At 35.1% G+C, this 24,203-nt stretch overlaps 2 protein-coding genes across 2 annotated transcripts; one reads left to right on the plus strand and one right to left on the minus strand.

Moving 5' to 3' along the window:
- Positions 1–492: 492 nt before the first annotated feature.
- Positions 493–4,662, plus strand: LOC137393232 (zinc finger protein 93-like). Its single transcript, XM_068079688.1, has 7 exons — positions 493–513; positions 612–669; positions 847–1,019; positions 1,122–1,266; positions 1,510–2,808; positions 3,034–3,498; positions 4,351–4,662. Exons 1-7 carry the CDS (start codon positions 493–495, stop codon positions 4,443–4,445), a joined length of 2,256 nt encoding a protein of 751 aa, XP_067935789.1. The 3' UTR covers positions 4,446–4,662.
- Positions 4,616–21,936, minus strand: LOC137393233 (nucleolar complex protein 4 homolog). The gene is made up of 12 exons (XM_068079689.1): positions 21,772–21,936; positions 20,630–20,741; positions 20,242–20,342; positions 19,588–19,686; positions 19,269–19,403; positions 18,211–18,328; positions 14,495–14,571; positions 10,163–10,274; positions 7,716–7,887; positions 6,048–6,291; positions 5,194–5,307; positions 4,616–4,891 (listed from the first exon to the last, which is right to left on the minus strand). The coding sequence occupies exons 1-12, from the start codon at positions 21,901–21,903 to the stop codon at positions 4,739–4,741; spliced, it is 1,569 nt and encodes a 522-aa protein (XP_067935790.1). The 5' UTR covers positions 21,904–21,936; the 3' UTR covers positions 4,616–4,738.
- Positions 21,937–24,203: the final 2,267 nt, after the last annotated feature.

Genomic DNA, 24,203 nt, shown 5'->3' on the forward strand with positions numbered 1-24,203 from the left:
AGTGCATTTTACTTCTAATATTGGCCAATATTGCATTTCTCCTATTGCAGGGGAAAAATATAAACATCTTTTCCTTTCTTTATTGCTGTTTGTTGTATATAATAACACCCACACCCAGTACATTACAGCTACCATTGCAGTTATCCTGTTGCGCTGCAGTGCCATTTGACTGCTAATATTGCATTTCTCAACCATCAGTACCCTTTCTTTTTTTCTAATATCACTTTGGTCGTGGGCTGTATGACAGTGGAATTTCTAGTCATAAATATAGTCATAACACAGAAGTGGATTGTTTAGTATTTATGAACCCGTATTAAAAAGTTATCAGCCAAATATCTACAAAATGATACTAATAATGACTAGATTGAATATTACAATATCCATGAATTCTTTCATTGTTGTTACCATTGTTTTAGTGGCTTTTGCTTGTTTAGCTTATTTCTTCAACCTTTTTAGAGAAGAAGCTGTTGAAGTTGAAATCCGGCACGGTCAATGGATTCATCTTCTATTATAGTAGGTGTAGCCTATTGATATACTTTTATCAAAATATTCTATAATTGGTTATAGAATGAATTCCAATCATTTCCTTCAAGTTTTTCTTGTATTTTTAGACTTGTTATAACTGTGGATGTTTGATAAAACAGAATGGACAACCTTGTGGAGGCTGCGGTAAGTTACTTCAATGTTATAGGTACCATTGTAAGTTTTGGTAATTCTAAGTTTTGACTTCTTTTATCTCTCTATCGGTAATGACAGGAAGTCCGAGTCATCTATTGGTAGTTAGTACATGGCGTGCAATGCTTACTATTCATATAAAATATAGGTGAAAGTATATCTACTTTGAAGGTGCTATAAATGTCCAAGTTCTAACAGAAAGCACAGCGTCATCCAAAGGAACAAGAATAGTTTTTCAAGCAACAGATAATGGCGAAACTATCACTGAGGATGATTTCACTTTTCCAGAAGTGGAAATAACTCCGCCTTCTCTTGAGGACCTTTTACAGACCTATGTCACTACGGTATATTTCTTGTTCTTATGTGAGATAGCTGTATAGGTGAATATGCTCAGTTGCAATGCTAGCGATTATATCCAGAGATGTTCATTTTACTTCTAAATGCAGCTGGAGCAGTTGAGAAGTGAGGGATGTCTCTTCTACAGCATCATGCACAACCCTAAAACCGGTGAAAATGATGTGAATTCTGCCGGCTTACCAGAGGAGGTGGTTGTGAGTGTGAATGCTGTGGTTAAAGTACATTTTCCATTGAGTAAGTACAAAGGTACTAAAATGCTTTCCAGTTTTGAAGTGTTCAATAAGCTCAGAGATACATGACCTGTTTATGTGAAGTTACGCTTAATCTCTGCAATAACGCATGGTCATTAGCCCCATATAATCACATATGTCTTTGCATTTGTAAATTAAAGGCAAATAGTAAAATATGTGTCAACGGCATATATCTGAAGAGATCTATCTACTGTTTATTTCGTGATGTTTCCTGTATTTTTGGCAGGAAAAAAGCGGAAAGCTAAAGTAATTTCAAAGGATGATATATTTGAACGCAAATACTGTTGCCCAGAGCTCGGGTGTGATTACAGAACAAAGTACTCATGGCAAGTCAAAAACCATATGAGGCAACACACTGGTGAGAAGCCGTATGCTTGTACTCGCTGTAACTTTCGCACAGCGGATAGCTCCAGATTGCTGAAGCACAATCGTGCGCATGACCTAGTAACATCTCAGCGTTGTAAGATTTGTGGTGTAGGATTTGCTAAAGCTCGAGGTCTCATCTGTCACATGAGACTTAGTCATGGCGTGGCCGAGTATGAGGTGGAACAGCCCGATGCTGACTGCCCTTTTCCTAAGGTCAAGGTTTTACAGTCTACAAAGGCCAAGCCTGATCAAGTATGGAAGTGTGATGTATGTGGGCTAGTGAGTCAGTCAAGAGTGAGTCATATGGTACATAGCCGAGTTCACACGGGTGAGAGGCCATACCCTTGCGATAAGTGCGCGTACCGTGCTAGGCAGAAGGAATCTCTCAAATTCCACATGAAGAGTCATGCAGATATGGAGTCAAAGTCTATGGGATGTGAAAAATGCAGTTTTCGCACAGATCACTATGCCGCACTTGTGCGCCACTGCAAGCTTTTTCATGTGACCCAAGATGCTAGTGGTGACCTTGATGGCAGTGCTGTGAATCATGAGAAGAAGCTGTCATCTCGTAAAGTAACAAAGGTCGGTCCATGGAAATGTGCAAAGTGTAGTTTTGAAAGTCCAACTAGGCTAAAGCTAGAAAGTCACCGAAAGGAAGTTCATCCAAAAACACCTGCCAGCAGCTTTGTAACATTTAAAGATGGTGAAATCCTAACATTTCGCTGTAAAAAGTGTAGCTTTACATGCCTTGAGAAAGCTGAGATGCTATGCCATACAAAGACTCATATAGCTAAGATGCATCACTGCGATCTGTGTGACTTCAAGTCACCATCCAGAACTGGCCTGAGCAGGCACCAAGTGGCCATACATAACATATCCCATCCCAACAACTGTCCGTTGTGCAATTTTAAGTCTGTTACATATAAAGAGCTGGTTCAACATCGTAAATCATTGCATTCCAGTTTGCCCAGTTCTCGGTGTCGCCAGTGCTCCTTCACATCGAATGATCGTAAGGCAATGCGAATTCATGAAGATATGCATAATGAAAGTTCTGTAGCGTTTATATGCCTCAAATGCAGCTATACCTGTTACAGCAAGTTTGAGTCTAAGGTACACCAGAGTACTCATATTAAAGCAGCAACCGCAATAGTGAAGCCAGGTTAGTTAATCCTTCCTTGCACCTCGGTGGTCCATCAATATTCATCTGCATCTTTTTGTAACTCACTTGCCATCAAACAATAAAAAACATAGCAACCTGATTACTGTAGTTTGGAGTTATTCTTTTTTCAGTTTCCTGTAAAAAGTTTTAAATGTAGTAATTTATCATTGGCCAAGTACAGGTGTAGTTAGCAGTAGGCAGGTGTACAGTCAATTTGTATTTCAGGTAGGAAATACAGACAAAAGAAGCGTGCGCTTTCATTATCTAGCTCCTCTGTACCAACGACATTAGCGGGAAAATATTCACAAATAGCTACACGGCTGCTCCTTCGAGTGTCTCCAAACAAGTCTAAACCACCAACAGTTGGAGATTCTGTGGCCAATCTGCTGAAAAAACTGGATGACAAGAAATCTGAGCCGCAGTCGAAAGACATGCCAAATGATGAGTGTGCTCCCTTAAGCTGGTCAGCGATGCCTAAACTATTAAATCTACTCCAGTCCCAGGACTCTGCAACTGCAAGTTCAGAGGCAGCAGCATCAGCTAGTCCAGATTCAGAGCGCAGCTCAGAGCCAGTTGCCACAGCGAAACAACCGAGTTCAGCTGTTGCAGAGACAGTTTTTAGTCACAGCAAGCTGCCAGACAGGAAAGAAAAGATGGTTTCATTGCTCAAAGCAAGTTTGTTGGAAAAAGGTATTGTAATCATACATGTACCATTTGCGATGCTAAAAGAGGCATTATGTGAGAATGACTGAATTTAGAAAGCAGCTGCTTTTATCCATTATCATGTGTGAAAACCAATTGTGAAGTCGTCTCCCTTACCATGTCATATGTTTGAAACCCATCAATTCGTATACAGAATATCATTTACAGTAATTTATTAAAGCCTCTAAGGAGAGCAAACCAGTCCTCTTGAATCAAACTTTAATGCTAAACTATGTCACTGCATTTTTTGTAATATTTTGTAATAATAACATTTTGTTGGCTTGTATCTCACATCACCACCACGGTTGCCACTTCCCAAGCTTGCAGATGGTGATTGGTTAAAATAAGTTATGCTTTGCAAACTCCAAACCAAATGTAGCAAAATGTCTTTTTTACTGCCACATTAGATGCTAATTGAATTCAGGTGATGCATTGTAAGAGATTCATATGCTAGTCAAGGCTTCTATTAATTACAATATATATGCATGAAGCTTGCCTTGCCGATTTTCAAAGTTTGTCAAAAAATTGTGATTATTAACATATTGATAACAAACACAATATGCGAGGTTGATGAAAGGTTGGTGCACTATATGAGCCGAATATGTTTGCTCACATTCGGTATTTGTGCACACTCATAGTTATTTCTGAAAAAGTAACCTTGAGAACGAGACAACAAAAAAGAGAATGGCTGACCACCAGCTTCCAGTAATGGCAATGTCTCCATTTTAATTAGATTGTTCATTGATCCATCTGGCACATATGATTGGTTTATTCATATATCTTGACTACTAAACCTATGGCAAATTAAAATCACAGGAAATAACCTCTTACTGTTGTCAGTGAAAGATCCCGTTGGCCATCCAGACAATGTCACAAAAGACCAGAACAGGAGCTGTGTTACCATTCAACCAATAGACACAGAAGAGGATTTGTAAAGATCGTAATGGTAGTTGCCTAGAGTTGGCCATACATGCTTACGCACATATTCTTGTACATGTTAAGCTGATTCTGTGTGATTGATCCTAAACAAATATCGCAATGACAGACTATTTTAACTCATTTCATGGCCATTCCTTCTATATTTGATCAATCATCCAATGAAATCTTCAAGCAAATTGTGTTTATATTTTAATAAACCAGTTTTATACCCGCTGTGCTATCCCGATAATATTTTGCTAGTTTAGGACATAGCATTGTTGTAATTGTTAAAATTGGAGCATCCAATATCTCACACTTCATTTGTAATCCATAAAGTCTCCAGGTCAGCATCATCGAATGAAAATAGCTTTGTTCGTTGTACATGTGTTATAGGCACATTGACTTGGCCATTAGCTTCTTTGGCCTTGTCCTTCTTTGATTTTTTCACTTCCTTTCCCATCAGCTGTATAAAACATTTTTAAACTTGTATCGACTATAAAACAATATTAAAGCTATAACTTCGAAGGTCAAGAATAACTGAAAGCTCCATAAACTACCTGACGCAACGATACATATGTGATATTTATGGCTAGGATTATTGCATGTGATTAGTCGAATATATGTGCATGTATTATATCTACAGTCGCTTGTGTATATAGAATGTATTACGTAAGAGTAAAAGCAAATTACTTTGCTGAGTTTTATAAAATATTGCTCTTAAACGTAACTCTGTATTAAATCTTACTATTATTAAAAATAATGTACCTCATCGTAGCCCACTTCTAATACATCTACAAATGGAGTCTCTATATGTGGCAAAGGTTTTTCGATTCTGAGGGCTTGTGAGGCAATCTGATGGTGCCAATGTTTTTGCAAACTCTGAAATAGAGAATTAACATATGCTATAACATGGACATCGCTACACAAATTTTCAACACAAGTGCCAACGGTGGAAAAGGTTGAGATTAAATTTTAATCATAAACTTTCCATAGTAGGTTCCTTTCCATGTTTCGCCTTTTTGTAGTGGCAAAAACATTTACCACAGAAAAGTATGTTTTTGGCAATCTAGCAATAATTAAAGAACGATATATACATAGAGCTAGTTATATATACATAGATCCAAGTATTTATGAGCTGCTGAACCAGAGATCGGGCTCAACATATAAAATATCTAACAGAAAGTTTGGATTTAGATCTTAGATTGTAATGCTATAGTTTTTGAGCATATATTATATCAAATATAATACATGCAGGTTACAAATGTGATATGGTTACAAATATAATGCATGCAGCTTAAATATTTGTAAGCTACTAACATACACGCTCATAGATAATAATGGGAAGTTAAAAGGATTGATCAAAGAATATAACACCAAAATAGTGTCTTCATCTCAACACTAGTTTCTCAGATATGACTACACCACAGAATTACAATTTGATTCCCTTGGTTGCTTTGGTTCAGCAACAACTAAATATAGTAGCGAGAGCCTTTGAAGACGATGTTAGAACGAGAACGCCATCGTTTAATTCTTCAAAAAATTTGAGCAGTAATCTTTTATTTTGACCAAAGAATGTACCTAGTTTATAAAACTAGTGTGAAAAGCATAGGATAACCAACCTTGATCTCCCAGAGGGAGCTGTCAACAGCATTACACTTGTTGATATCGGACTCATCAGGTATATAGGGATCAGTATCGAAGCTGCAAGAGGTGTCACGATGGACCAGGGTTCTACATGTGTCGTGGCGGACTAGCAGGTTAGTAACGAGTTCAAGTATGAGGAGAATGCCATGAGGTGGAGCTGTCAACGCCATTCTTGATAGTTTCTTAATAAACGCAGCAATTGTCGTAGTCGGTAATAGCCTGCAGTAGGGTTTAATTTTTGTAATTAACGTCTAGTCTTTGAAACAATATGTTTGAAAGAGATTGAGGCCTAAGACTTATTCATAACTTTTTAAAATTCTGTAACTGGTGATTTTTCCACACTTAATTGCTGTACTGTATGATAACTGGGTTGGGTAGTATAATAAAGTTATCAAATTTTAACACAACCTAAACTTTTACATTGCAATAAGATGCACGAAAATGTAGATACGGAATATTAGTGTGTGTATGACACAATGTAGATATGATACAGTTACAAATGCATGATATATTTTAGATATGATATAATTATGAATGCATGATACATCTCAGATATGATATAACAATGAGTGTATGATACATCATATGTACAATGAGTAAATGATATATCATATACATGATGTAGTAGCAATGATATACAGCCCCCTAAGGATAGCCGACGGCTATCATATGGGCGGGGCTTAATGAACGAGCTCTGTTGGGATGAACCCCAACACGGCACCCGAACAAACAAATATGCTGAATAAAACCCCTTGTAAATTTACAAATATTATGAACTATAGTGGTTAATTTACTGATCTGTTGAATTCATTTTGTTGTCAAATAAATATAGTATCCCAATATTGTCACCGTTATGATGAGTCAGTTGCCATTCACAAGCATTCGTGATATTAATGTCACAATCATCACAATCGTAAAATAGCCCAAATTCGGTTTTATATTTAGATTTAGAGTATGAAAACTACACTGCACAGCTTTGCCTGCTGTCCCATCTTATTGGCCAGGTAAAACAATGTGACAATGATGAAAGACTTTGTCATTTTATATTAGGGGCGACAAAATATTAATCAAAAACTAGGGAAAAAGGCCGTTGTTTGGGTAATTTTGGGTAAATTATATTTAACTAAGCATATACTACGACCTTTACCAATTTCAAAATTAGTAAAAGTAGGTAATTTGAAATGTTTTATTTTGCATGGATCCATTATTTTGGTTAGGTATTACCCCTACATTGTAGAAATTCAAGGTTTGCTATTGTGAACCGCGGGGTCTACTGACTGAATGAGCTAATAAAACGATAACAGTGAGTCGTGTTTTTCGAAACAAGGCAACGCGACCGCCCCGCGAGAATCGTGTTAGCATCGAAACCCAGGCTAGCAAAATCCCAACAGAGCACGATCATTAAACCCCACCCATATGATAGCCGTTGCCTATCCTTAAGAAGCTGTATATCATTGGTAGTAGTGAGTGTGATGTAGCGGTGAGATGAGATAGTAAACATATGAATGAAATATAATATAAAACGAATACCCACATTCCTGTTGCAATTAGTAAGACATTGATACATGTGTTTGGTTGACTAGCTTCAACTAAACACTAGCATAATCAAAGCCTAGCAAGCTATATTCATGATGTGCACTCACAGTGACTGCAGGAAGAGGTCGAGCATATGGAAAAACCGCGCTTTATATTTGACAAAGAAGACTTCATTATCCATAATATTGTAGAGCCGGTTGTAGAAGTCCGGGTACTCGAGATTGTACTTGTTCATAAGCACAAAGAGACCATTAAGAGACATCAAACTTAGAGCACCTCCTGCAGAACAAACATTGGCAGCAGTCAGAACCTAGTTTACAAAAAATTAAGGCAGTGTTTGTCTATATATTTGTCAGTATACATATATATATATATGCATATATATATATATATACATGTATATACACTAGCTGTGCTTCCTGGCGTTGCTCGGGTATTAAAAATCAGCTTATAAACAATGAGAAGTAATGAGAGTAGCCTGCCACTTGCTATTAACCTGGCACAGTGCCAATGGAAAATTTGTCTTCGTGACATTACGCAATCACCCTGCGTAGCACACAAAGCTGTTGGAAATTTGCTCCCATATAGCGGCATACATCGGCTAGCGAACCAATCAATCTCTGTGGCTTAATTGGACCAGCGTCGGACTGGTGAACGGGAAGGTCCGATATCAAATCTTCTTCGGTATGGATTCTTTATTACAAGATTCTAATAATAGCTATAGCCAGACATAATGAAAACAGACGACAAACTTTGAGAAATATATATATAGATAGACTAGCTGTGCTATCTGGCATTGCCTGGGTAATACAAAAGTATTTGGACAGAAAACTGTATGATTTCAGTTCGTTTCAGTGTTGGCATGCCAATTTTCAATATCGTAGGCTATAGACGTACATAGTGGTATAAAAACCCATAGTCATTATCTAATGCAATCACCTCCTGGTAAAAATCATCATCGTTAAAAATAGTACCAAAATACTATGTTAACTTTAGTAGCTATAGGTAACTACAATGACTAGCGCATTTTGTGGTTATTATCTGCAAGATAATGTAACATTACAATGTACTACATGGAGAGCTCTTACTTTCGAGACAGGCATCTAACATAAACGCTGAATCTAACTTAAATGAATTTAGTTTACTAAACAAATACTTCAAGGAAGTTTTAGTACATGTATGTATTTTAGTAAACTTCAAACTGAAATTTTATTATTTATCCGTTTGCGAATAGTTTTTATAACGGATACCAGATATAACGGTTAACTCGCCATGGCGAGTTCAGCAACGTATATCTTTTAATAACATATATAATCACTACACAAATTGCCAAACTTTAGGCTCGAGATAAAATGTTGTTGATATCGTGGGACAGAAAAAATTAGCCCTAACAAACAAAAGATGAAGAAACATCATGTTGCATATACTTAAGTCCCAAAATATTTCTCAACAGAGGCATCGTAACACGTGGGCGCAATGCTAAAATAATAGCTATAGCTGGACAATCACATCCACAGACGAATACACACACAAACTTTGAGAAATATATATAGATGTATACACATTTATATACATTCTTATTGTATATAAATCACAATGATTGTCTATTTGTACATCCGCCTGTCCAGCTATGGCTATAAAGTTTTAAGAATGAGAAATCCGCGGCGAACTGGATTTGAACTCACAATCTCCAGTTCTGCGGACATCCATTTATCCACTACACTATCCAACTAGCTACATGTATATCATAGAATAAATTGAGCACATAGTTGGAACACATGCCAATCTTTCATAGCTTAATGTTGAACAGCTCATGTTGAACACTGCAGCTAGCGTTATGCGTAAAGCCATACAAAAAAAATCTGTGAAGCCATACCAGAAGAAAAATGCATAAACTCATATAGCCAACAAAACTATTGCAACCAGTATAGATAGATCTGTAGTAGGCACTGCAGCCAGTATGGTATGAATTACACAGAAATAAACACAGTAAACAGAAATAACACAGTACACAGAAATAAACAAACACCTTGATTTAAAAGTTGGAATGGCATATGTTGCATATGTTGATTAAAAGTAATTTTCTATGCAAAAACTTTTTTATTACCTGTGCAACGCCGGGCATACATCTAGTTTATATACATGTATATATATTAAAAAGTTCAGAACTGACTGTACTGCTACCTAAAAAGGTACATACATTGTACAACAGTTTAAGCTTAGTTGGATTCAACAAGGGCATAAGCAACAGATAATACGGGCGCAATAACTAATTTTTCCTAGCCCAAAAAAATTTACTGGAAACAGATTTAACTGTATTAAAAAGCTAAATTTAGTATTAAATAATGAAATGTAGATATATCCTATTTCAACTGTCTAGAAAACATACATGAAGCATTAGGTTAACCACAACTATATTGACAACTAGGCAAAATCCGAAATAAATCAAGAAATTCTTGCCAAAATTTTACATTCCCTTAATCGTTACGACAACTGATTTAAAAACTCAAAGATCAACTTGCTACACATACAAGAAATAGATACAACCTAATACCTCGATCGTAGCATGAAATCAGCCAATCAGAAACAACTAACGGATCTTGGAGATGCGGGATAATCTTATCTGGCAAAGAGACCAGAATCTTCTTATACATCTTGCTGGTCAGCTAAAAGTTGAAGATGAGCTCAATATAAGTCAGTCAGTAATTTGCAATGACAGACAAGACCAACAAATGATGTACGCAGTTGAGCCCCACATCTATCTAGAAGTTTATGTTTAACTAATATTTTTCTACTACCAAGTTACAGTGTCATACAAAGTCTTTGATGGAAAATGTAGAATTTTAGCAATATTTGACTCAATATTATCTAAATTTGCGAGATATAGCATTGGAAGTTTCTTGAAACATTGCATATGTATGCAGCTCTGTTTAATATTGTCTGAAGCTAGTAAAACTGGAGAAGCTGAAAGTTATAGATGAAACAAAAAAAACATAAAATATAAAAGAACAATAAAACATTAACACAATTTTTTTAAGTAGGGTTACATAAAAGATTACGTAGCAGCCTAAGTTAGTTTAGGGTAACTCTGTATCTCTATCACCACCTCTTCCTACGCCTTGTTTATTTTCTGTATCACAAAAGCCACACCTCAATTTGCCTGTCTTTGATGCACTGACAATGTGAGAATACAAACCCCTTTATGTTGATTATGACTACCATAAAACTTCTATTTGAATGCCAAGGCACTCTCTCTTTCAACCCTTCCTCTATAGTGGCGGCAGGGTTGGCCGATTAAAATCAAATGATTTGAATCATGATTTAGATCGTCCTAAAATATCATGTTTGATGATTTTTTTATTGTTTCCATGTCATAGGCTGTGATTTAAATCATCCTAAAATATCATGTTTCACATATTTTCTTCAGAACCTTCCCATCTCAAAGGCTGACCCCCAAAAAAGGGACTTACAGAGGGTCTACTGTGAATATGAACTGCACAATTTGGTCAAAATTAAAATAAAAACAACTTTTAATAAATTAAAGTGATGCAAAGTTGTTTTGTTATGTTGCTAATGTTTCATGTGGCACACCTCAACAAAATAAAATATTATTATGTTTGGTTATGAAAAAAAGCTGGTAAGTAATGATTTCAAAAAAATCTGATTTAAATAAAAAACCTGAGTGGCGGCGAATTGAAGGTTCAAATGGAGGCTGTCATTGTATTTTTCAAATAGCTTGCCAGAATTTGGGGAAGATAATTTTAACCCTTTTATGGGCAAAGCGAATGTCACCTATATTTTGCACTCTCCTTCAGGCGGAGTGACGTTAATCCTTTTAGATGCAATAAATCTGCTAACTTACTTCGCACTTATCAAAGATCTCTAAATAAATATGCATTGAGAGGCCGAGAAATATCTCTGCCAGTTGATATCTATTGCTGACATGTAGTCTAACCTTTAATAGTAAGCTTTTAACATAGTTTCATGTAATTCAGTTGTAATAATCTAATAAATGACCTAATTCACCGATCATCATGTCTTAAGCTATAGAGCCAATTAAATCTAATATAACATATTTACTCCAGCGTATGATGGTTGTGGTAAAAAATCTCAGTATGGCTTAATTTCTTTAGCCGAAGTTTGACTGCAAACGACGAGATATACCATGCTATTACCATGAAAACCTTGGCTCTCAAAATGTGATTGGATATAAATTTTTGTTAATGTTGTTAGTATTAAGTGGGATTGCAAAAAAATTACAGATGCATTGATGGCCACTCAGTTAAATTTCTTGCAGATTCACTTTTACTAAGCCCCAGAAGCACATTATTTACAACATTAAATATATTTAACAGGTTTAGCTGTAAATGAAAAGCAAACGCACAAAAAATCAAACCAGGCGCCAAAAAAATATTAATTTTATTCATATTTTTATACATTAACATAGAGTAAAGCCTCTACTTATGATCACCTCAATATACTGATATTCCAAATTACATGTATGATGTAAAACTTAAGCATGTATTGCCTACAAAGGTGAAGTAACTTCCAACATATGATACTCAAAATTTCTCAAAACATTGCAGTTTGTAACTGCAAATGTGTAGGATGCTGAAAATTAAAAATATAAAGCAAAAGATTTATAAAAATCATGTCAGCTATTTTAGTTTAAACTGTACCTAGTCTAGCTCAGGCTAAGTTATGCTGCTTACTCCTATTACTACATCCATCTCCAAATCTATGCCTGTCTTTAAGGTAAAGTAACAATAAAAACCTTTTGAGTCTATTATTTGATCAATTTACTTTTTTACATATAATTTATTTTTTACATTAAGTTTTTTACACTACTTCTTATACTCCCTCGCTTTACCGCTTCTCTAACTACATGCAGCGTTACCATAAGTTTTTGCGTTGAAGAATAAATTACTGAAAAACCTCCAACCACCTCTAATAGAACGACGCTATAGAACAGGGATGGCCAAATGATTTTGGCCATGATCCGTTACAGACAACTCTGGCAAATGAAAGATCCACAACAAGCTGAAGATGTGTATTTTTCTTTTTTATCATACATAAACATGCAAGTAGTTATGTACATCTTAAACAAGGCGTCAAATACAATTTTACAAAATTTTGCTTGTATACATAATGACTACAAATCAGTGAATATATGTGCTGCAGTAAATATGTCTGATAATAGTGAGAAAAATGAGGAGTGGGCTTTGACTTCACATTACTATCAGAACACAGTTTTTTGCTACTTACAGCGACTCTTAAAGTTTACGAAGATGAATACTTCACTTTTTATGAATGAATTACTTTTTACAAAATTCATTGCTGAAAACAAGGAATTCACAAAAATTCTGATATAAGTTTACAAAAATCATTTTAAAAACAAATTAAAGAAAATACTTCAAAAAACTCTTCCGACAGCTAACTTGAAAGATCCACAAAAAACTGCAAAGATCCGAATCCGGATCTAGATCCGCCATTTGGCCATAGCTGCTATAGAAGAAAGGTTGAAAAATACAAAGTCACCCTTTAATTGAACGCCGCCTCTATTTGCCTGCCACTTAGAAATGTTTATCTTTACAAACTCATAATAGAAAGTGCACACTAAATAGAACTAACAATGACTCGGTTACATTCATAACAATTAACTTTTTTCGTTGTTGCTGTAGTGGTTGCCAGGAATGTAGTAACTGTTCTTGCTGTAGTGGTTGCCATGATTTTAGTGACAGTGTATCTGAGAAGATCGATCATCACAATCATTAGAGCTACACAGAAATCATGGCCATTGTTTTCGGATTCGTCCATAATGTGGTTTACAATCCTACTTGAAGACTTTAAAGGGTCTTGATGAATGATGAGCATACTCTTCAGGAACACTGTATTACGTAATAAAAGCCATTATTATGGTGTATTCTAACTTTAAAACGTTAAAACCGTCTTTAAAAATTGAAAGCATTATGTACGTTTTCGAACACAAATCTTTACGGTTTTTTGAGGTTTTTCTTTACGGTTATACGGCTTTGAAAGTGACACCTTCGAAATACTCACAGCATCATGCTAATATTTTATAATCCAAGTAGTTCCTTGTTTAGCTCGGTCTGATATTTCGATGCATATGAAAAACGGTTTAACAAAAATTTTGAGGCCGATGGCTTTAATGTCGATCCGCCCGAAAGAGAGTGCAAAATATGGGAGGCATTAGCATCTCTCCGCCTGTAAAAGAGTTAAATTTATTTTTCAAAAATTCTGACGCGCTAGTCGAAAAATACAGCGTTAAAAAATACAGCGTTACCCTTTATGGCTACCACTAGTTAAACACCACTATAGCACAAGGGTTAAAAAATAGAGCGCCAGGGCGTTCAAATAGAGGTTTTACAGCAAACAAACTACAGTGTACATTAAGAGAATCTTAGCACCAACATACGGCAGCTTTAATATACAAAGCAAATCTCAAAACAACTTGATTTAATATGCAGTGGTTTGACTGTACCACAAATTTTTAATCGATACTCATTTTACTGAACACAAAAGAAATAAAAAGAGACAACAATATTTTTATTTCGATATTGAGTGAACTTATCAAAAGCAAAATGCTCTACAAAAACTATTGTTTGACAAACATGGACCGAGATCTGCACAAAAAATCTTTATTGCATTTACATTTGATAGAACTTTTGTGAGACTTTTTAAATAGTTTTTGTGGTTCAAAAACTGAATTCAGATATATTGTTAACAATGTAGATCCCATGAATTTTCGTATAACTTTTTGCAAGAAACTTACTCTATCCCATTATGAACATGTTAGATACACCTGTAGTTTTGTAACAGCATTGAGCCATACAAGACAGTGCAGGAGCGCATTACACCATCTTACCTTGATCTTTACAAAGGCTAGCCATACTTTGCTAAACATCTCCCTGTGCACTTTCACACTTGATACTAAGGAAGACCCTGTGGAAAATATGAACCCATATGCATACAATTACACTTTGGAATTATAACGCGTTTTATGTTCAGTTCGGTGTTTCAAAAAAAAATATGGTGGTGATACAGTTGCTACTAAAGATGTACTAGTTGGTTCAACTGAGTAAATAATTGCATACCAATATGCTACATATTATGTTATATGGCTACCAGTCGAAGAGACACCAAGGCTCAACGACAAACTACTATTATTGTTAAGAGTTTTGGCTCAAAAAGGAGGTGATGTTTTTAGAAGGACGAACTTTCAAGGTCAGGAGTCGGCCTCAAATGCATGTTCTGCCGTGTAATTATAGCATGTATGACCACTCAAAATATGTCAGTGAGCAACCTTAAATTAGTAGACCTTAAGGTACTGTGCCATGAACCAGAATATTCTAAACATGACAACAGCCTCATGCGAGACAAAATGCAACGCAATACACGTAAGTATAATACATCTACACTGCCCTCTGCTGGTAAAGCTAGTTAACAGACCAAATTTTAGTATTTTCGCTAGCCGCTCCCGAGTTTTTATTCAACTGAGGCAATTTTCACAACAGACATGTATTACAAAACAAAAAATTTTCATGTTTGTTCAGAATGATCAAAGTGAAGGCTAATCCTCAATAATCCCATTAAATTAGTTATGCAAGCAGAATGTTGAGCAAGTAGTCCAGGTATTCTGCTGGAATAACTAGTTAGCAACACTTACAGAGTTATAAATGACGTTATGCAATGCATGAAGCAATGATTTCTGCTGGTAAGACTAGTTTCTGGCAAACTTAGACATTGCTCACATGTTATTGCTATTAATTTGTACTTGAGAAAAGATCTAACTAGTATTATTTTTGTTAAAAATGAAAAAATAATTGTGATGATTGTATTTACCAAAAACCTTACAGTTTATTCTAGCTAGTGTACATGATTATTTTTGGGAGAGCAAATGTACATGTTCATAAGATTGTAATCTGCTTTATTAAATAAGAAGATTGTTAATACAATTTGTGAATAATGTAACATGTAATAACATAAAAATGAATAATAGCTGATGATATTAACAAAGTACATGATACAATGAGTTGGTTTGCAAATGCATGCTTCCCCATGTAATGATTTTTAAAATTTAACATGGCATGGCACAATTAATTCAACAAATTTAACATGACGTTTTCCGGCACTATCAGTCAAATGGTAGGTGTAATAAACCTAAAATAAGAATATACAATTTGCATGTACATGTTGCAAATATTGTATGCATTAAAAATAAGCAGAAGCTGTTGGATGTCATCAGAATCAGCATTGGCATGTAGTATTACTGCAAGAGTTGGTTTGCCTTAGGTTGGCTTGAATTGTGTTACAAAAATACAGTTTGGGCTAACCAATGTGCATCTACATTGTAAGCGCAATTAGAATATTGTCAATTTTTATGATGTCACATGTTATACAACTAAAAAATAATGACTGCACAGATTGCAAAAGTCGTGGCCTAAGACAGTATGCAGACTTGACTGATGTTGTTGTAATAAAATATTGTAGAACCGAATGCTTACAGATTTTTTGGGTGTGTCACCTATCCTCGGGTTAGCGGACGTCTTTTCTACTCAATGACGAACAAAATTTTTTGCTCGATGGAGGTAATGTTCCAAAAGTCTATAAATTTGAATTTTCCGATGCTGATCGATGATGGCGATGCGATCTCTCTGACAATCACTCTCACTGCATGGCTCCTTTAAACAGTGTGTTTCCCTTCTGTGCTGCAGCTTGTCTTTTAACGTATGTCTACGGCTCATGATACTTGCCTCGGCCATGTTCGCAGACTCACAAAATGCGGTGTGACAGTGTGGTAGGCCTATGGTCCTCAATTTATATACTGTGATTATGTAAATATCGTTGTTATTTTTGGATAATAAGAACTTGTGAAAGCCTTCCAACTAGTTTTACCAGCAGAAACCATGGCTTCATGCATTGCATAACAGCATTTATAACTCTGTAATGGTGCGTTTACACTGGCCGATTTTGTCACCGATTTTGTCGTGCACAGACAAATTTGATGAGTCGGTGTCGGTAGGTGTGAACAGAAAAATCGGTGTCGGCACCGATCTGAAAGTCGGTGTCGGAGCTACCCAGCAGTGCCCGGTTGCACCGACAAGTCGGACGCTCATCAGCCAATCAGAAGCTAGGAGCCTTTGGTTAAATGAGCCTAGGCTTTAATGACAGTGCTAAGTTTATGAAACGAAAGGGCTAGGTTTAATGAGAGGCTAGAAGACTGTCATTAAACTTTCCCTCGTTCTCTTTTTAATAGTGAACCAGCATGGCTAGCAACGATGTGAACGCGAGAGTACCAAAAAATCAAGTTTTTTTCTTTAATTTAAATTAATTAAAAGTGAATAGCCAGTTGTACGACTACTACTAGTTCTACTACTAGTACTACTGTAAATACAACTGTAAAGAAATTTGCCGGCCCTTACTTGGCACGATTTAGATTGTCATACAGAAATAAATTGCGTGTGATTTCATTCAATGTTTTATTAGCGAAGGAAATTCACTAGCTGAGGAGCGTACGGCCATTTGCTCTGTCTACTAAGTGAGCGTTGCTCCCTTATATACAATAAAATTGCCCGTTCCGGCTAACGGGACCGAGTGAGAACACCGGCTAGCAATGTTTAAATGGCCAATAATTAGGCCCGCTAGTGCGTTGATATGACAACATAAACGACGACAATTGATAGCATAACGAGTAACAAGGCCAACAATAAAAAGGCAATAAAGAGAGAATAAAAAGGACAACTCATATAATAAAATATTTACAGACATATAAAATATATACAAACAAATAATTACAAGAAGTGTAAAGTGTTGGCCCGACGTCCATCACACTACTACTACCACAAATATACATTCACCATTCAATCTTCTTCATTATTCATTTTATTTATTGTAATTACTCGGACGAAAGAACTGTACGTACAGTTCTTTGCTTGGATTTTCATTGCCTCATCATTCATTCATTGCTTGGCATTCAGTAGTTGCTTCTAGCAGTAGTAGTAGGAGCAGTAGTAGTAGTGTAGTACTAGTATATAATTTTCCACATCAAGCACGTTGATTTTTATGTGTACTCGTCTTCGCGTGGTCGGGTGAAGGTCAGAACGGCGAAACGCTGTGATTGGCTGTTGGTACCGACAAAAATCGTTTGATCGTTGCAATGTAAAGTGGGAGTCGGTGTCGGCACCCATACGTGAAATGTCGGAGGTACCTGTCTGAGTCGGGGTATTGGCACCTAATCGGAGTCGGTGTCGGCCAGTGTAAACGCACCATAAGTGCTGCTAACTAGTTATTCCAGCAGAATACCTGGACTAATTACTCAATATTCTGCTTGCATAACTAGTTTAATGGGATTATTGAGGATTAGGCTTCACTTTGATCATTTTAAATGAACATTCTTAGTCTTGTAAATTGTAATACATGTCCGTGCTGAAAATTACCTCAATTGAGTTAAAACTCTGGAGCGGCTAACAAAAATACTAAAATTTGGTATGTCAACTAGTTTTACCAGCAGAGGGCAGCCTGTTTAAACAGACTAAAGTAGAGGGATAAAAGTATAGTGATGAAAGTATATTGATAACACACCTGCTGAGCTGGCTACTAGGAAGTTGGAGAGTTTTTCAGATCCGGATGGTGAGGTCAAAATGAGCATGCCACTCAGTAGGTTGCTAATTTGCACCTCCGAGACTTCAGAAGATGATTCCTGTTTAATCAAAGTACAAGTTTCTTTTAGGGTATTACAAACTGATGTATATTGTCTATTACAAGGGCAGACAAGTCTCACCTGGGTGTTACCAACTGAGGAATGTTGCCTATTACAAGGGCAGACAAGTCTCACCTGGGTATTACCAACTGACATATAATTATTGTCTATTACAAGGGCAGTTGTTCAACTAGAAATTAACTAGGTAGTGCTGATTTCATTCAACCCGAGTACAGTCAATCATTGGCTTAAAATTGCCTCTACTTTACATGCAAACCTTCCTACATACAACTTCAAACTTGAGCAAATATATGATATAATGTTTTAACGGATGATGTCTGAATTATCGTAAAATATTACGGTTTTGTAAGTGAAAGAAAAATTGCATTAATGTAAACTATATAAAGAACAAGTTAAAATAAGTTATGCCACATATTTCAATGACTCACTCTACTACTGAACCTAGGTATATAGTAATACTGAGCCTACAATTCTGTTGTCTCTAAAATAAAGTGACAGCATAAAACCTCTTTTTACAAATAATTACTTTAGTTTTAACACGCAACTTAGGTTTTGACATTTAATTGATAGCGTAGTTTCATAAAAAGAATTTGGTTTAATGCTATATGTAATTAATTAATCTATGCGTGTTTCAATGATCTGAAAATAATTAAACAAAACTTAATGTATTCTGCTAACAAAAATATTTGCTCCTGGATATGACGCTTTTGACTTAAGATGGAAATGTCAGAACATTAAATTCATATGTCAATGTTAAGTTGTACTATTATTAAAAAGTATCCGAAATTTAAGCTGACAATGTGAAGTTTTTTAAAGATAAAAATTATGCAAGATAAATGTAAAAATGAGTCATATTCAAGAGCTGCAATGCAAATATTAGTTTCAAGTCTTCAAATGATGTAACCTGTAGCCAAGTAACCTGAATAGAGGTGATAATATACATCAGTCGTTTCATGTAATTGTAGCGTACATCATCATATTCCAGATATTCTTGAAATCTGTTGATGAGCTCCTCTTCCTCATCCACAGAGTTAAGCAGAGATGAAACTATGTTCTTACAACAAAATCAATCAGATTGTTAGTTGCGATGTTATTATCAGATAGATGTGAAATAGTACACAACATTTAATGCACATAATTGCAGTTCAGTATACCCAAAAAATGCATGAGAACATAACCCCTGCAAAGAAATTAACCAACAGGAAATATTTTACTAAGAGAGAGAGAGCACAGCTAACCTCAAACAGACCCATAGGAAAGGAAACTTTGCTCCGCCCATCCATTGGTTTAATTCCCTCAGAGGCAAGAAATTTCATTAGAGTACACAGTGCCAACTCCTACAACAGTCCGTAATGCATAGCTCACTAAAGCATCAATTATTTTAATCAAATATCACAAGTCATGTATAGCAGAATAACTGAAAACAATCGATCTCGTAAGCACTGATTTTTGTTGAGTAGGATGATTCCAGACACTGCATAAATTGACAATGTGTAAAATACATTCACAAACACCAAAGGCACCTAACTAAACTAAATTATTTACCCTGATCATACAAGATACAAAATCATATCATATGAGATATAAAGGTGTACCATACAAGATACAAAAGCATATTATACAAAATACGGAGGTATATCATACAAGATACAAAAGTATATCATACAAGATACAAAGGTAATATCATACAAGATACAAAGGTATATCATACAAGATACAAAAGTATATCATACAAGATACAAAGGTAATATCATACAAGATACAAAAGTATATCATACAAGATACAACGGTATATCATACAAGATACAAAGGTATATCATACAAGATACAACGGTATATCATACAAGATACAAAGGTATATCATACAAGATAAAAAGCAAGTTAATGTTTACCTTGACTGCGCTATCCTCGTGTTGCATCTGACCCAGTAATACATCCACAGACTGAATGTACCTCTCCCTCAGCCATTCTCGTAGTTTCAACTCTGGACTGTCTAATAAAAATATGACATGCAAGACACAATACAACTGTGAAATGTTGCAAAGTAGTTAAGCACCAAATCAGCATGAAAAGGTACGTATGTTATTTAGATGCCTACTATTCTACATCAATCAACAGCAACACACAATAAAACCTTTTTTAATTGGTTGATTAATACTTTATAAAACTGATCTTCTAAGGTTACTTAGATGGTCGCTAATATCAATAATATTCTAGCATAAACTAAATTTGACTAAGTTAATAACTATCCAATGTGAGGTAGTAGAGACAAAAGTAGACCTGATTTGCCTTGTGTCGAAATATGCTGTACATCATTCTGCTCCAGATAAAAACAGAAGATCTTGTGAATGGCTCTAATGCAAGCTAGATGTAATTCAATAGAGCAGTTCTCCTAAAAAACATAATAACTAATATTGTACATGTGTGAAATAACGCTATATATCTTCAAAAGTCAAAACGTTTTAAAAACAACAGAAATTGTACAAAATACTGATATACACACACAAATATGAACCAGAAACTTCCCAAACTACTAAAAAATGTGTTTGAACACATCAAGTATACAAAATGCAGAGCAAACTGAAACATGTTTATAATTGTCAGAAACCTATGGCATATATGTCATATAACATCATCCATAAATGATGCTTTTAAAAAAGAGAATTCCATAAAGCATATGTTTTTATAAATAGGCCTACAAAAAGAAGCCAAGAGCTGTTGTCTTTCTAAAGCATTGCCCAATGCTAAAGCTTTCATAACTTGCTTTTGTTTGTACTCATTCTGTTTCTTATTCCAGAGTTTTAAAGATTGGCATATTTTTAAACGAATTAAGAATCGAGTAATAGCAAATATCTGTTTCGTGTCTGAAGGTGTGAAAAAAGGGTTTGCTTTATGCTTTCATAATACACAGCCTACACAATTTATTGTCAATTTGAATACCAGCATGCCTACAAAAGGAATTATTCTCTTATTCCAAAATCATATACCTATTTCGTATTTTCATTTGAACCAAATTATTAATTAAAAGTATGCAGTTTGTTATGCATACGAATACAACATGTAGTCCTAAACTAGTTCATAGGAATTTCGACAGTTGTAGAAAACCGTCTTGATTTGTAACCAATCACAGTTTACAACATCCAGTCTCTTATTGATGTTTTGTAGATATATGCAAAAACAATTGAGCGACAACTCTTTTCAAAACATGATTTATTGTAAGAAAAATTCAAAACGCTCATGGTGAAATACACTAAAGTATAGGTTAATGGGTGTTTGGGTTAGAAAAACATGAATATTTTAATGAAATACTTAAATTTAAATAATAGAAATATATCTATTCATAAATACAACATAGTTTACAATATTTTAAAATCACGACTTCGATATGCATACATTTGTGATACACGTGTATTGTTTGTTACCTCCAATAAAAACTCGAATATTTTTACAACCGAGTTGCAATGCTTCTTAGAGCTCACAATCTTGCTTGCCAGTGACTTGATTTCCTCAGTTTTTGATTTCTGTATAATATTGCTAGGATTTTTTGCTTTCATTTTTTGTTAACGAAGATAGATTTAGGACGCAATCAAGCACATGTAGTAAAGCACCAACCCTAACCTCAGCAGTACTACATTTTCAACGTGATCAACACTACGTCAGCAAGAAGCAATCAAACTGTTGAGCGAAGGCTAGGAAACTTTTAAAAAATGCATTTATTGGGTCTGCGTAATACAATAGATCAGAAAGAATACAACTTCTTCGTTTAACGGCCAAACATGTACATACTATGAAATACGCTATTGTAGCAACAATGATATACAGCCCCCATATCTGGGGGCTGTATATCATTGGTAGCCACCAGAAACTAGGATATGTTTAATGCTAACCAGTTCACTATTTGTAATTATGTCAATTGGGTTTTTTCCTACTCATTACCTTGTAGTAAAGTAAAAAAAACTTTAGAACATATAAAAAATAGCACAACTGTAAAAGGTTAATAACAGTGCAAGTTCTTCTGAAGGTTACACAATTGCCAAAACATTTAAATTCAAAACAAACAATAAATATGGTGCTCCGTAATAATTATGTATTTATAAAAACTGATACTATTATACTAAATGAATAAAACTTGGAGTTTTTTGCTTTCTCATGTTAAAATTGCGAAAGATCATTTTTGAAATGTGCTTAAATACTTTAACAAATAGTGATTAATATAATCTTAATATCTGAGGAGCTAAACAATAAAAAAAACTTTTTGTTCTAACTTGAACTTATAGCTATTTAATCAATAATTGATATGTCATTACACATTGTTCAAGCGAGTGATAACACCTAGTGATAACACAGAAGGGTATGTTGAATAAATAGAGGTAGAAAAAGAGAAAATGAAGAAAGAGCCTAAAGACCTCCAGCCCAGCTAATCAGAGGTGTTGATATTATGAGTTACAGCTTTAAACCACCAGTGAGATAAAGCTCCAGAATTGCAAAATTGGTACGGAACCCTTGTAGTATGCCAAGAGAAAGAGCAGATCATTGAAAGTTTTTCAGTGACTAATCACAGGATAGATAATCAAAAACTACCCAGTTCAATTGTAACAACCGTTTCAACCAAAACAAAAATCTTCCAAAATTTCAATGATTTACCCAGTCAGTGGTTTTTCCAAAGCTAAATAGTGCCATATCAACCCACATAAATACGAAACTTTTAGACTTAGAACCAACATATGTAGTGTACACGCAAACTAAGTTGCGTAAATTTTTGACTTTTGGTGTCTCTGTCTGAATATGAATTTATTGGGTATTTATTTATACCAATGATATACAGCCCCCCATTTATATCATTGTTTATACCAACAGCCAAGTTTATTCTAGATCACTTCACTTCCACATCCATCATTCATATCACTAGAAAACCAACTCATAGGCAAATGTAAGTACAGAGCAGAAGAATAACAATGTATTATTGGTAATCAGAAGTATCTTCCAAAAAGAACAACAGAACATTTGGCTTGGTCAATTAGAGTTATTAGCTCTCATGAGAAGACAATTCTCAATTTTTATTGTTCAATGTTTTTGTGGCATTCTAAAAAACTACTACATGGAGTTTAGTACATGCTATTCATAACTTTAAGATTTAAAATTAAAGATCATAAGTAGCAAACTGAATGCATTATTTCCAGTCCATTATTTGTAGTATGTAAGTGTGTGATGCAATTTTCTAAATTCAAAAACCAAGTCCAAAACTGCATTACACACTTGCTACACACAATAAACGGGAAATATGATACTTTAGAAAACGGGAAATATGATATCGTTTTTAGTAGTAACAGGAACAAGTTGGTAATTGGCTAAGCTTTGTGCAGATGGTTTTAGCTATTGGCTTTTTCCCATCACGTACACTGAACTTGCAATCTTTCACTTTGAGAAATGATGTTCTCGGCCTATTCTAAGCTGGAGTGTTTCAGTAATTAAACGATTGATCAGTCTACTGCAGTGAGTAATGACAACTGTGTTCAAGTATACAGCTTGTCTTCTTTAATATGTGTCTAGGCTATAAAAACTCTGTAATTTATCTATTGGGCTATGAGTAGCTGACAATTAGATTGCACAAAATTGTTTGAGTTTCTGCAACTTCTCTGAATTGGCACTCAGATGTACAGCACAATTAGTTAATGATTAACAATAAGTCAGGCTTAGTTGAAGGAGTGCTTATGCAAAAGTGTTCACAATGTGTAAAATGGCCTAGTGTGAATAAAAACTAAATTTGCTATTAGTCACTCGGCAGGAAGAGCGTTGTATGATATTAGTGAAATAAAAGAGTGCACATATGAACCCGCAGTGCCACTAGTCTGTA

This window comes from Watersipora subatra, chromosome 4 (genome assembly GCF_963576615.1).
Source record: "Watersipora subatra chromosome 4, tzWatSuba1.1, whole genome shotgun sequence".
Taxonomy (NCBI): Eukaryota; Metazoa; Bryozoa; class Gymnolaemata; order Cheilostomatida; family Watersiporidae; genus Watersipora; species Watersipora subatra.

Bases quoted from the DNA above. Each gene is read 5' to 3' on its own strand.
- LOC137393233 (XM_068079689.1), bottom strand. From the start codon at position 21,903: ATGAAAGCAAAAAATCCTAGCAATATTATACAGAAATCAAAAACTGAG. The intron at 20,742-21,771 runs GTAACAAACAAT...TATGTTTTTTAG, and splicing joins TATTCGAGTTTTTATTGGAG to GAGAACTGCTCTATTGAATT. The intron at 5,308-6,047 runs GTTGGTTATCCT...TCTCTATTTCAG, and splicing joins GCTCCCTCTGGGAGATCAAG to AGTTTGCAAAAACATTGGCA.
- LOC137393232 (XM_068079688.1), top strand. From the start codon at position 493: ATGGATTCATCTTCTATTATA. The intron at 514-611 runs GTAGGTGTAGCC...TTGTATTTTTAG, and splicing joins TGGATTCATCTTCTATTATA to ACTTGTTATAACTGTGGATG. The intron at 1,020-1,121 runs GTATATTTCTTG...TTCTAAATGCAG, and splicing joins TACAGACCTATGTCACTACG to CTGGAGCAGTTGAGAAGTGA.